General features: G+C 42.8%; 1 protein-coding gene and 1 long non-coding RNA gene across 2 annotated transcripts in view; one reads left to right on the plus strand and one right to left on the minus strand.

Moving 5' to 3' along the window:
* Positions 1–13,872, minus strand: part of LOC149984548 (uncharacterized) — a 257,558-nt gene that overhangs the window by 81,827 nt on the left and 161,859 nt on the right. The gene's annotated exons all lie outside the window — the stretch shown is intronic.
* LOC110518244 (keratinocyte differentiation factor 1) lies at positions 7,079–13,305 on the plus strand. The gene is made up of 4 exons (XM_021595915.3): positions 7,079–7,389; positions 7,922–9,045; positions 9,390–9,467; positions 12,451–13,305. Exons 2-4 carry the CDS (start codon positions 7,941–7,943, stop codon positions 12,540–12,542), a joined length of 1,275 nt encoding a protein of 424 aa, XP_021451590.2. The 5' UTR covers positions 7,079–7,389; positions 7,922–7,940; the 3' UTR covers positions 12,543–13,305.

Below are 13,872 nucleotides of genomic sequence, written 5' to 3' on the forward strand. Positions count from 1 at the left end.
ACCTTAGCCACCTTAGTTTACATACACCTTAGTTTTTCACAATTCCTGACATTTAATCCTAGTAAAAATTCCCTGTCTTAGGTCAGATAGCATCACCACTTTATTTTAAGAATGTGAAATGTCTGAATAATAGTAGAGAGAATGATTTACTTCAGCTTTAATTTCTTTCATCACATACCCAGTGAGTCAGAAGTTTACATACACTCAATTAGTGTTTGGTAGCATTGCCTTTAAATTGTTTTACTTTAGTCAAATGTTTCAGGTAGCCTTCCACAAACTTCTCACAATAAGTTGGGGGAATTTTGGCCCATTCCTCCTGACAGAGCTGGTGTAACTGAGTCAGGTTTGTAGGTCTCCTTGCTTGCACACACATTTTCAGTTCTGCCCACAAATTTTCTATAGGATTGAAGTCAGGGCTTTATGATGGCCACTCCAATACCTTGTCTTTGTTCTCCTTAAGACATTTTGCCACAACTTTGGAAGTATATTTGGGGTCATTGTCCATTTGGAAGACCCATTTGCGACCAAGCTTTAACTTCCTGACTGATGTCTTGAGATGTTGCTTCAATATATCCACATCATTTTCCATCCTCATGATGCCATCTATTTTGTGAAGTACACCAGTCCCTCCTGCAGCAAAGCACCCCCACAACATAATGTTGCCACTCCCGTGCTTCACTGTTGGGATGGTGTTCTTCGACTTGCAAGCATCCCCCTTTTTCCTCCAAACACAACAATGTTCATTATGGCCAAACAGTTCTATTTTTGTTTCATCAGACCAGAGGACATTTCTCCAAGAAGTACCATCTTTGTCCCCATGTGCAGTTGTAAACCGTAGTCTGGCTTTTTTATGGCGGTTTTGGAGCAGTGGCTTCTTCCATGCTTAGCGGCCTTTCAGGTTATGTTGATATAGGACTCGTTTTACTGTGGATATAGATACTTTTGTACCTGTTTCCTTCAGCATCTTCACAATGTCTTTTGCTGTTGTTCTGGGATTGATGGGATTGGGATTGCACTTTTCGCACCAAGTACGTTCATCTCTAGGAGACAGAACGTGTCTCCTTCCTGAGCGGTATGATGGCTGTGCGGTCCCATGGTGTTAATACTTGCGTACTATTGTTTGTACAGATGAACGTGATATCTTCAGGCGTTTGGAAATTGCTCCCAAGAATGAGCCAGACTTGTGGAGGTCTACAATATTTTTCTGAGGTCTTGGCTGTTTTATTTTGACTTTCCCATGATGTCAAGCAAAGAGGCACTGAGTTTGAAGGTAGGCCTTGAAATACATCCACAGGTACACCTCCAATTGACTCAAATGATGTCAATTAGCCTATCAGAAGCTTCTAAAGCCATGACATCATTTTTTGGAATTTTCCAAGCTGTTTAAAGACACAGCCAACTTAGTGTATGTAAACTTCTGACCCACTGGAATTGTGATACAGTGAATTATGAGTGAATTAATCTGTCTGTAAACAATTGTTTGAAAAATGACTTGTCATGCACAAAGTAGATGTCATAACAGACTTGCCAAAACTATAGTTTGTTAACAAGATATTTGTGGAGTAGTTGAAAAACGAGTTTTAATGACTCCAACCTAAGTGTATGTAATCTTCCGACTTCAACTGTATGGAGTCATTTCATGGGGCACTGTATAATACGGAGTATTGCTGGACTTTTCCTCCACCCATTCCATTGACCACAATGCAAATCACTGTATATGGAGTACATATTGGCTTAAAGAGCAAAAACCTTTCTAGGTGCCGCAGTAAAAGTACTGTAGGGAATACTTAGCAGGCTCAGTAGAATCTATAGGGTGTCATTTCATGGGCTCTGAATAATACGGAGTGTTGCTGGACTTTTACTGTGGTCAAACAGCTTAAAGTGGTTTGCCTGGATACTGTACGGTACAAATATAGCACTCTACAATGATTGATCAAACCAGGGTCCAGTCTACTCACTACAGTCCCTAAAGGAAGCTTTATGTTGACATTTGAACAGTGCGACATATATCAGCACCATGGACAGCTACCTTTTTAGCATGTTATGTTGTCACTGTCAGCCATGTATGTGGCCCAAAAGCATATTAATGTGATTTCATATTTTAGTCATTGCTAGACCACACACTGGTAAGGAGAAAATGTTATTACCTGTCTCAGATAAACTTGGGTGGTAGATACCCAGTTGGGGTTCTACTAACCAAATATGTTCCGTTTTCAGGGGGCTGTGTCGAACTGGTTATTGTTGTAATGCCTGCATGTTAAATTAATGAATTAATTTACTTTTTTTTGTGTTGAATATCAGTTGGAAAAACAAAACCCTTAACACTTTTTTGTTGTTTACCCTAGCGTGAAATAAAACGCCGTTCCATACACGACTTCAATGCACTCTTGCCTTGCGCTAATGGTGGTGCCAAATACTGATTATTAGCAGGCGATTTGTTAAGAAGCCAACTGCTTCAAAGACTGCAACAATGACGGGCTGTCATATCTGTATGACTGTGACACATGTATACATTCTATTGCTAGTGACAACAAGGTGAGATTGAACAAAATAGTACAAACAGAGAATGTAAATGAGGCTCAGGTTCAAAATCTATTGCCTGTGGAGAGTTTAAATGAGGCGAATGTCAACTGCTCAGAGAAGACCCTCAGACTGCCAACTAAATATGCAAAGTGTACAGACTTTTGAGGGTAAGAACTTGCTTCTGATTTTCATCCAAGAGCCAAGAGTTCATATAAGGACGTGTTAGTGGTGCAGCTCAATCAAATCTCAGACACCCAAGATATTGGGAATGAATAGTACCACTCAGAGACAGAGGATGGGTTGCACCAACATGGTTTACAGTGTCTTGCGAAAGTGTTCACCCCCTTGGCATTTTACCTATTTTGTTGCCTTACAACCTGGAATTAAAATAGATTTTTTGGGGGTTTGTATCATTTTATTTACACAACATGCCTACCACTTTGAAGATGCAAAATATTTTTTTATTGTGAAACAAACAAGAAATAAGACAAAAAAACTGAACTTGAGCGTGCATAAGGGTCATTGTTATGCAGGAAGGTGAACCTCCGTCCCAGTCTCAAATCTCTGGAAGACTGAAACAGGTTTCCCTCAAGACTTTCCCTGTATTTAGCGCCATCCATCATTCCTTCAATTCTGACCAGTTTCCCAGTCCCTGCCAATGAAAAACATGGTGTTCTCGGGGTGATGAGAGGTTTTGTGTTTATGCCAGACATAGTATTTTCCTTGATTCCCCAAAAGCTCAATTTTAGTCTCATCTGACCAGAGTACCTTCTTCCATATGTTTGGTGAGTCTCCCACATGCCTTTTGGCAAACACCAAACGTGTTTGCTTATTTTTTCTATAATCAGGAAGTGCATCCTGATCTCTCCTTTAACCTCTCACTTTGCAATGCACTAGAGGGTAAGGTCCTGTAGCTTACACGGAACCCAAATCGGCTGCGCGCGTGCGCCATCGTGCGCTATAGTGCGTAAATGTATTTTGTCCCCCTAAACCAAATGCGATCACGACACGCAGGTTAAAATATCCAATTACATTAATTTGGGGACAGGTCGAAAGGTATTAAACATGTATGGCAATTAAGATAGTTAACTTGCACTTGCTAGCTAAATTGTCCTATTTAGCTAGCTTGCTGTTGCTAGCTAATTTGTCCTGGGATATAAACATTGAGTTGTTATTTTACCTGAAATGCACGCGGTCCTCTACTCCGACAATTAATCCACACATAAAAATGCCAACCGAATCGTTTCTAGTCATCTTTCCTCCTTCCAGGCTTTTTCATCCTTGAACTTATATGGTTATTGCATCCACACTTTCATAGTATTACCACGACGACCGGCAAAACAGTTTATCTCTCAATCACCCACGTGGGTATAACCAATGAGGGTATCTGCTTCTATAAACCAATGACGAGATGGGAGAGGCAGGACTTGCAGCACGATCTGCGCCAGATATAGAAAGGAGTTTTATTTTAGCCCTTGGCATCGCAGACGCTCGTTGGCGCGCCGAGCAGTGTGGGTGCAATAATTGAATAACTTGGATTTCTACATTTATTTTGCGACACTCACGCATGTGACGTGTCCAGTCTGGTCAACATGTTAGACCTGTGTAGTTTGACGGCCCTCCATTATTACATGGCCTCCACCTGGTCTTATTCTTTATTTTATCTTTTATGCCCTTAATCAGGTATATATAGCCCATTTCAGTGTTGTTTGCACCTTGGTTATCAATCAATGCGTTACACTTTTCTTGTATTCTCATCACCATTCTTAAATGGTGGGGTCCTGTGTTCTGAACCCTTTCACTATTGTGGCCTCTTGCATGCACCTCTTATCTAAACTCCCTTACTGCTCAGCCTTCCTGACCTTGGGTAAACCACTTGTATTATTCTGTGGTGCCCTGGCCACTTAATCTTGTTGACAGGATTTCTTGCCCGCTATAATCACCATCTCTTGATGGCAAGGCCCTGTGACCTGGACCTTATCCGCGTATTGGCCTTCTGACCTTCCGTCTCCTTTACTTTGGAGTTACCTGCTAACGGGTGAATCTCATGGTAGGGGTTAGAAGAGCCCTTCAACTAGGCTACAGTCCTCAACTGTCGAGGTGCTCGATAGTAGATAAAGGGAAGAGTGTGTATAAAGTTTGCCCGTGTAAATATTGTGAATAGTTCGGTGAACAATGAAACATAAGAGGGAACGAGGTCCCGATGTGAGCGAAGTCATGCAGGATGCACTTCCTATTTATGGAAAAATACAAATGAAAGAAAAAAGGTGCCACCAGTGGGTTGGGAAGCAATTACTTTTTTTCCTGGACACTCTTCTGTAAACCCAGCTCCGTGGAGTGTACGGCTTAAAGTGGTCCTATGGACAGATACTCCAATCTCTGCTGTGGAGCTTTGCAGCTCCTTCAGGGATATCTTTGGTCTCTTTGTTGCCTCTCTGATTAATGCACTCCTTTCCTGGTGGGGGGGGGCCCTCTCTTGACAGGTTTGTTGTGGTGCCATATTCTTTCCATTTTTTGAATAATGGATTTAATGGTGCTCCGTGGGATGTTCAAAGTTTTTTATATTTTTTAAAACCCAACCCTGATCTGTACTTCTCCACAACTTTGTCCCTGACCTGTTTGGAGAGCTCCTTGGTCTTCATGGTGCCGCTTGCTTGGTGGTGCACCTTGCTTAGTGGTGTTGCAGACTCTGGGGCCTTTCAGAACAGGTGTATATATACTGAGATCATGTGACAGATCATGTGACACTTAGATTGCACACAGGTGGACTTTATTTAACAAATTATGCAACTTCTGAAGGTAATCGGTTGTACCAGATTTTATTTAGTGGCTTCATAGCAAAGGGGTGAATACATATGCATATGCTTTTCCGTTTTTTTTTTTTTACATTTTGAAATAAGTTATATAAAAAAATAAAAAATCACCAATTTGGACAATTTTGTTTATGCCCATTACATGAAATCCAAATACAAATCTATTTAAATTACAGGTTGCAATGCAACAAAATAGGAAAAACGCCAAGGGGGATGAATATTTTTGCAAGGCACTGTAAATGTTTATCAACACTGGCCAGTGTAGTGCAGTGTTAACTTTTTGTTGAATGAACACTAGAAATGTAACACTTTTTTCAGTGTACTTTTTACTCTGTGTAGAGTGGGACCATATGTACTCACTGACAGTGTTAAATTTAACACTTAACATCTTGATTTAACACTTTCAAATGTACTGTGTATAATGCACGTTATAACTAACGTTAATGCTACTTCACTACAATCTTACCGTTATCAGGCCCGTTACAGCATGTTGCATAAAATCATAATTCGTACCAAGGTTGGGCATATCATGAACTCCAATTCAATTGCAGCATGTCACGGGAGAGGTTGACGTCGAAATAAGCGATGATACACTGAAATGTTTTGTCAGATGGAGGGTTCAGGCATACCACTCCAGATAATGGTGTGTTTACATTGACTCGTGATGAATGGGAGAGGGTCTATTCGGAGGGAAATGGTAGGCATTTCAAAACGTTCTCACGGGTAGGCCTATTTGCAGGAAAGATTAAAGAGTAGAATCCTTACTGTGTAGTACATTTTTGACATCATACATTTTCAAACATATATATAAACATAAATATATATCTATATATATTAGCTCCATAGAGGGAGAAATTTGCATTGTCATTTCATAATACAGCTGCATTTAAGGTGCACACCTCCGCTGTTTGGCCACTCAGGTAGATACACCAGTGTTGAGAAACATTATCTGAACAAAGCACAAATAACTTTTGGGATTCTGGTGAAATCCGGTCACTACAATTACTGAAATTAAAAATTAAAAATGAAACATCGGCACAAATAATCGTTTTTCCTGTACAGCGCTATATTTGTACCGTATAGCGTTCATTTTCAAATGTTTGACCACAGTAAATGTCCAGCAACATTGCATATTATTCAGTTCTCCCTGAAATGATACCACATATAGATGCTACAGACCCTACTGACTTTTATTGCGACATCTAGAAATAGTTTTTGCTCTGGTTTTCTGTTCTACCTGATAATTAATTGCACTCACCTGTTGTTACCAGGTCTATATCGTTCCCTGATTAGAGGGGGGACAATGAAAACAAGCAGTGGAACTGGCTTCGAGGTCCAGAGTTGAGTTTGAAGGCAGAGTGATTCTTATTGTGGGCAATGGAATGGCTGGAGCAAAGACCAGCAACATTCTATATTATCCAGCGCCCCATGAAAAGACACCATATATAGCCTACCTTCTACAGACCCTATAGAGTATTCCCTACAATATTTTTTCCTCTGGCACATTGAATAGTTTGTTTTATACGCCAATAATATTTCATGTACAGTGCTCTGCATTGGGGGTATTTATTTGACATTGGAACATGTTTTAAAACACACGTATTGCAAATGTAATTTAAATATGAACCAATATGAATATTGTTCATGTTTAGACAATTATTTTCATATATTATGAAGAAATACAGGTTATTGACACTTTTCTACTATTACGTGGGGGACTTTTATTATGAACATTTCTGATCGTCACGTCTTCCCTGTGGGTGGGTGTTGTAGAATTTGGATTTACCTGTAGCCGCAGGTAATAACCTACACGGGAAGACGAAGGAGCAGAACACTGTGGAATTTACCCAACTGAGTTTAGTCTTCAGTGGTTAGGGTTGGTAGCTAGCTATTTCTCTTGAAATCGGTTGACTTTGTTGTGAAGAAAACATAGTTGGAGAGTTGAGAAACCGATACACACAAACTCGATCCGAAGAAAGAACGTTTTCCGTACGGACTTCCGTAATTTTATCGGCGTCAAGAGTTAACAAAAGTAACCCAAGCGATTTATGCGGTAAGTTGACTAATGAAATGTTCACCATATGAAGAAGCGTATCCTAACTTCGAACAAGCTAAACTCAAGCCTGACAGAGTGATCTTAGAGATGACATGTTAATTGCGTTTTGAAAAGTCATATTTAAAACTTCCCAATTTCTTTACCCTACAAAGGTAGCCTACCCGATCAAAATAGACCGAATGCACGCACGGAAAATGTATCCATAACAAAGTCGTTGTGACAGTTCCACAGGCCAAATTGATAAGCGATTTAGATTGACTTGAAATATATCAGAATTTGACTTTTTCCTATGGCATTCTATCCAGTTGCATGATTGTTAAAACATGTATCTTTAAAGTAGCCTACAAGTAGCCTATCTCAAAATGCAGTATTAGTTCACTGTTTGGCGTCAATAGTCTACTTGTTGCAACAGGAAATGATTAATGTGACTGTGACTGGCAAAGAGCTGATTAGTAAGCATAATAATTACTGTGTTTAGATATGACTATTATAAAGTGCCCATATTCCATTGTTCCTATCACATTGAAAGGTCCCGGGAGCTTTGAGCCATGCCTGGCCACAGCACAGGGGCTCCTCAAAAGTCCCGCCACCATGACAAACAGCACAGGGGACACATCACCAGGGCTGACGGCTACAAGCAGGGCCACACCATCTCTAGAGACCGCACCGCCAGCCAAGAGTCCTACAAGGACGCCCATGCCGACCACAACACACGGGAACAGTACAATGGCGACCACACCCGTCACTCTGAAGGGCAGCAAGGCCGCAGAGGAGCCCCCTCGACACGACACGTCAACGGGCGGGGGTCAGAGACACTGGGCTTCATCCCTGGCTCAGCAGACTCCCCCCAGAGCACAAATGCATGTGGCTCGTGTGCCTCTATGGGCTGGAGTGGCTGCAAGGCGCTCCTTTGCTGTGTCCTCACCTGTGGCTTCTGTGGCAGCCGGGATCTCTGTCTGCCTGCCAACAACGAGAGCTCCACGGAACACCCCAGCAAGGCCGACCCTGAGCAGCCCCACCCCCCCAACGGCATGTCCGTGTCCAAGCCCACCTGCGGCATCCCTCTGGAGTCCAGCATCAAGCCTGCCAAGCAGCCCTCCAAGCTGCCTCCCAGTGACAGCTTCCGCTACAAGGACGTCCGCATCGGGGGCCAGACGGTGGTCTATCCCACATCATCGTCGGGCCCCAAGCGGACGCGTACGGGCGGCAAGGGCGACAGCCAGCGTCCCGTCAGCAACACCAGCACCATCTACTCCCGGGAGGACCTGGATCTGGATGACCTGAGCGACAGCGGCACGGACATTGACTCGCTCATCACTAAGAAACTTCTAGAGCTCTACGCGCTGCACCAGATCGACCAACTGGCCAAGTGCACGTCTGACTCGTCGTTCTCAAGGAAGACCAATGAGATCAGCGAGCTGATCTGCAGCATTGCTCAGGACTACAACCTGGAGCAGCGGGAGGCAGAGTGCAGGCTGGTGCATGGCGTCATCCGCATCAGCACGCGCAAAGGCAAGAGGAACAAAAACTCCAACTCCCAGGCCCAGGAGCCAGTGCACCAGCAGCCGCGAGCAAATGGGGGGAATGACCGAGGGACCCTCCTTCCTGACAGTGGCAATGAAACAATGACGTACACCTTTAACAGCAGTGAGAGTAAGAGAGGGTTACTACATTTATGTATCCATTCAAAATAACTAGTGCATTTCAGGTATTGAGGGTCTTGAGAGAATAAGGGTGACATAGTTTTGTCTTTCAATTTAAGTCAGAAAATCCAACAATGAATTCTATTCCACATTATACTTTCCTATTTAACCTCCCAGTTTTCCCCTATTCTTACTTCATGTTTATGTTGCATACCGAAACCATAGATTACTCTGCTGAAATGCTTTTGGTACGCTAGTGTTTGTTGTCTCACCTCTTCGGTATCATTGAGTCTCCATTTTCTATTCATTCATCAACATCTATGTTTGAGTAACTCTGTTGTGTTTTTACCACAGTGGAGCCTGAGGTGAAAGTGTCAGAGCTGACACAGTCGGACGAACTAGCCAGGAAGATGAGGTACTACAGTGGAAGAAGTAAGTACTTCTGGACTTGAATTCACTGTCTCACTGTTGGAGTGCTGATATAGGATCAGTTTAGTATTTTATATCATACTGAATGAGATTATATGGACATGGCGTACCTGATTCTAGATCAGCACTCGTCTGAGATGCTTTTTGAAAACGTGCCCTAGTCTAGGCCAAACCTGCCCCTACAGTAACATTGTTTGCCACTTATTTTAGTGTTTAGACTACTACTGTATCAAGACCCTGTAGTTCCCCATACCATAGATGTTGTACTGTATAAGATGCAGTGCATTTGGAAAGTAGTCAGACCCCTTCCCTTTCTCCACATTTTGTTACCTTACAGCCTTATTCTAAAATTGATTAAATTCAATGTTTTTCCTCATCAATCTACACACAATACGACATGATGACGAAGCAAAAACATGTTTTTAGACATTTTTGCAAATGTATTAAAACAAAAAAACAGATACCTTATTTACGCAAGTATTCAGACCGTTTGCTATTTGACTCAAAATTGAGCTTGGGTGCATCCTGTCTCCATTGATCATCCTTGAGATGTTTCTTCAACTTGATTGGAGTCCACCCGTGGACATGATTTGGAAAGGCTCACACCTCTATATAAGGTCACACAGTTGAAATGTGCATGTCAGAGCAAAAACCAAGCCATGGGGTGGAAGGAGTTGTTCGTAGAGCTCTGAGACAGGATTGTGTCGAGGCACAGGTCTGGGGAAGGGTACCAAAAAATTTCTGCAGCATTGAAGGTCCCCAAGAACACAGTGGCCTCCATTCCTAAATGGAAGAAGTTTGGAATCACCAAGACTCTTCCTAGATCTTGCCCGCTCAGCCAAACTGAGCAATCAAGGGAGAAGGGCCTTGCTCAGGAAGGTGACCAAGAACCTGATGGTCACTCTGAGAGAGCTCCACAGTTCCTCTGTGGAGATAGGTAGAGTGCTGCAGAGATGATTGTCCTTCTGGAAGGTTCTCCTATCAGGCCTTTATGGTAGAGTGGCCAGACAGAAGCTACTCCTCAGTAAAAGGCACATGAAAAACAAGATTCTCTGGTCTGATGAATCCAAGATTGAACTCTGGCCTGAATGCCAAGAGTCACATCTGGAAGAAACCTGGCACCATCCCTACGGTGAAGCATGGTGGTCCCAGCATCATGCTGTGGGGATGTTTTTCAGCTGTGGGGACTGGGAGACTATTCAGGCTTGAGGGAAAGATGAATGGAGCGAAGTTCAGCGAGATCCTTGATGAAAACCTGCTCCAGAGCGCTTAGGACCTCAGACTTAGGCAACGGTTCACCTTCGAACAGGACAACAACCCTAAGCACACAGCCAAGACATTGCAGGAGTGGCTTTGAGACAAGTCTATGAATGTCCTTGAGTGGCCCAGCCAGAGCCCAGACTTCAACCCGATCGAACAACTCTGGAGAGACCTGAAAATAGCTGTGAGGCGACGCTCCCCGTCCAACCTGACAAAGCTTGAGAGGATCTGCGGAGAAGAATGGGATTTATTCTCCAAATACAGGTGTGCCAATCTTTCAGCGTCATACCCTAGAAGACTCGAGGCTGTAATCGCTGCCAAAGGTGCTTCAACACAGTACTGAGTAAAGGGTCTGAATACTAATGTGAGTGATTTTTTTTTTTTATATATATTTTTTTATAAATTAGCAAACATTTCTAAAAAAAATAGTTTTCTTTGTCATTCTGAACTGTTGTGTGTGTAGATTGAAGGGGGGGGGGGGACACACACAATCGGATCGATTTTAGAATACGGCTGCAATGTAACAAATGTGGAAAGTTAAGGGGTCTGAATATTTTCTGAATGCACTGTATATCTTGAATCTGAGTCAGCATCTATTTACAGTTTGGTGGGTTCTGTAGCATCTGTGTCATTTTTTCTACACTGGAAATACTCTCCCAAATCTGATCCGATACATGTTTTCAGAACAATAACACATTGTTTCCTTGTTGCGGCTCATGGAATGGCTCTTTACATGTCCTGGGCAGTCTTCATTTAGGCACCAAACAGCAGAAAAGTGACTGGAACAGGGAAGGACTAGCTAGACTTGTCCAATTAGAAACGCAAATTTTTCGTCGCAAAACGCTTCTATCTGCGTGGCCTAATGAACACAATCCTGGGTTCCATGCGGCAGCAGAGGTAGTAGGCCTAACCTCTGGCCTAACTGACTGTTCCAGTAAGTCATGGTAGCTGAGGGGCTCTGTTCAACGCAGCTGTAGTGCCCAGTGCAGCTGTAGGTGTTTTCTAACCTTCTCTCTGATTACCAGTGGCACACTGTGCTTTGATGCGACTCCTGGTGAAGGAAAGCCTTCGCATTCCTCCTTTTTCTGTGTGCTGTTTTCTCCTGGCTCTTATACCACCTCTCCCGCTCTGCCACCCTATACACCCCTTGCATCCCATCTCAGTTTCCCTAGATGCTCTGGGTAGGTGGTAGTGGCGGTGCATATCGCCCCCCCCCCCCCCCCCCCCGGGCAGCGTATCAGGTGACCGTAAAATACCTGCTACATAATGGTCGACGGTTTATGGAATTTGGGGAGTAACCCTGATTACAGCTTTTTGTTGTTGTACGATGGTGGGAACGGGGGGGGAGGGGGAGGAGAGTCTTGTTACAGTGCCGTTTGAATGGAGGAACATTGCGGTGTTTTCACACCATATGCATCTGTGGGAGTGTGCCAGGATATCAGCTGTCAGAATGTCATTTCTGTCTTTATTTGATGAAGGGACAGTTTATCGGGCACAAATTTAAGCCTAGTCCTGTAAATAAAAATACTCAATGGAGAATCTGTAGCTTTTACATCCAGGATGAAGCTTAACCAGTGTTCAGGAAACCTGTTCCATAAGGTATTGTGTGGTTCGGTAACCATTTTAAAGTGGTAACTTCAAATATTTCTATACCTTTTTTAATAGTCTCTGTCCATTTTCAAATACTGACTGGTGAATGTCTCTCTCTCTCTTCTGCCCCTCCTAGCTGACTCCTCCAGCTCAGCTACAGCCTACTCTCCCTACCAGCATGACACAGAGACGGACTCGTCAGGGGTCCCACTGCTGCACGTCCTCTGAACGTCATGACAAGGTCAACGCCAATGTCCAGGGCACGACGTTCTCAAGGGCCTCAATCGAACTGGGGCCGGCTGTTGTGGGACATGTTGCTCCTCCAACACTGTCATTTTGCCTCCCTGGAACTAATAGGACATCCTATAATGACAGAGAGGCTCTTAAGTGTGGGACTATTGAAGCCATCTCTTCTCTCTGGTGTGGAATCAGCATGTCCTTCCAAACCATGGAACCGTCTGTGAGGGAGGCCTGCTTGGAAGGGCGAGATGGTGGCACCAGTCTACAGGTGCCCAATTGGCACATATCTGAACATTGGAAAAAAACAAGGGGATTTTTTTTGTTTTTACGGGAAAGAAACTATGGACTTTTGTGTATTTGCATGCTATATTGTAAGTTGTTTTTATACTAGTTATGTTGTTGCCTTGCCACTCCTAGCAGACACCAAAATCACTCCATGCATTTTTAACTCCGTTCTCAGTCAAGTGACTGAACCCTAATGCATAACCGTCCCTGTTTTAGTGTGTGTGTGTGTGACAGTGTGTTAGGGCAAATTGACACCCTACCATTTGGACCCAGTAGCAGGTTTAGCTTCATACTTTACTTTCAGTGTCAAAGGAGTTACTTTGTACAAAACCTTTTTCCAAGTGTACGTTGCTTTTTTAGTTTGTCTAAACATCTCTTTCGAAATTGGAATAGGGGCATTTTTTAAAACTTGTTTTTTTTTGTCAATGTATAGGTACATTTTTATAAAAATAAAAAAAGCAATGAATACCCTTGCCTTTTTATGCCAACTTGCTACTGTTTTAATTCAACTCTGTTGATCTAAAATATATGATAATATAGTTAAATCTAATAGAGTATGGGATTCGGTATGCACATTGCATGCACAGATCAAGTTAAAGACGCAATTCCATCTCCATTGACACCAACGCTTGAGTTAAACACAGATCTCAAGGATGGATTCAGTCCGTTGGGTCTTCAATTACTTTGTGCTGCTTATGTTTACACAGATGTGTGTTATTGAGGAACACTAGGGATGGTGTGTTTGTTGGGTTTATCTCTAATTTTTCATTTGATCATATGTTAATGGTCAGCTATGCAGCAAGAAGGTTAAAAATATCTAATGTAGTCTACTACATTAAAAAAAGCCTGTGCTGGTAATTTATTGTCAAGCTTTCAATCTTTCCTTCCCATGTAATGTAACGGGCATCGCTGTTTATTCCTTCAACACGGACTACTCCTAAACTCTAGTTTTGCCTGCTCTCCCTGTCACAGCAACATGTTTGTGCAATGTTGTTGGGCTACTTTATCAGCCCCTCTCTCTCTTCCCGTCTCT

The sequence above is a fragment of the Oncorhynchus mykiss genome, chromosome 3 (assembly GCF_057628025.1).
Source record: "Oncorhynchus mykiss isolate SJ-2025 chromosome 3, ASM5762802v1, whole genome shotgun sequence".
Taxonomy (NCBI): Eukaryota; Metazoa; Chordata; class Actinopteri; order Salmoniformes; family Salmonidae; genus Oncorhynchus; species Oncorhynchus mykiss.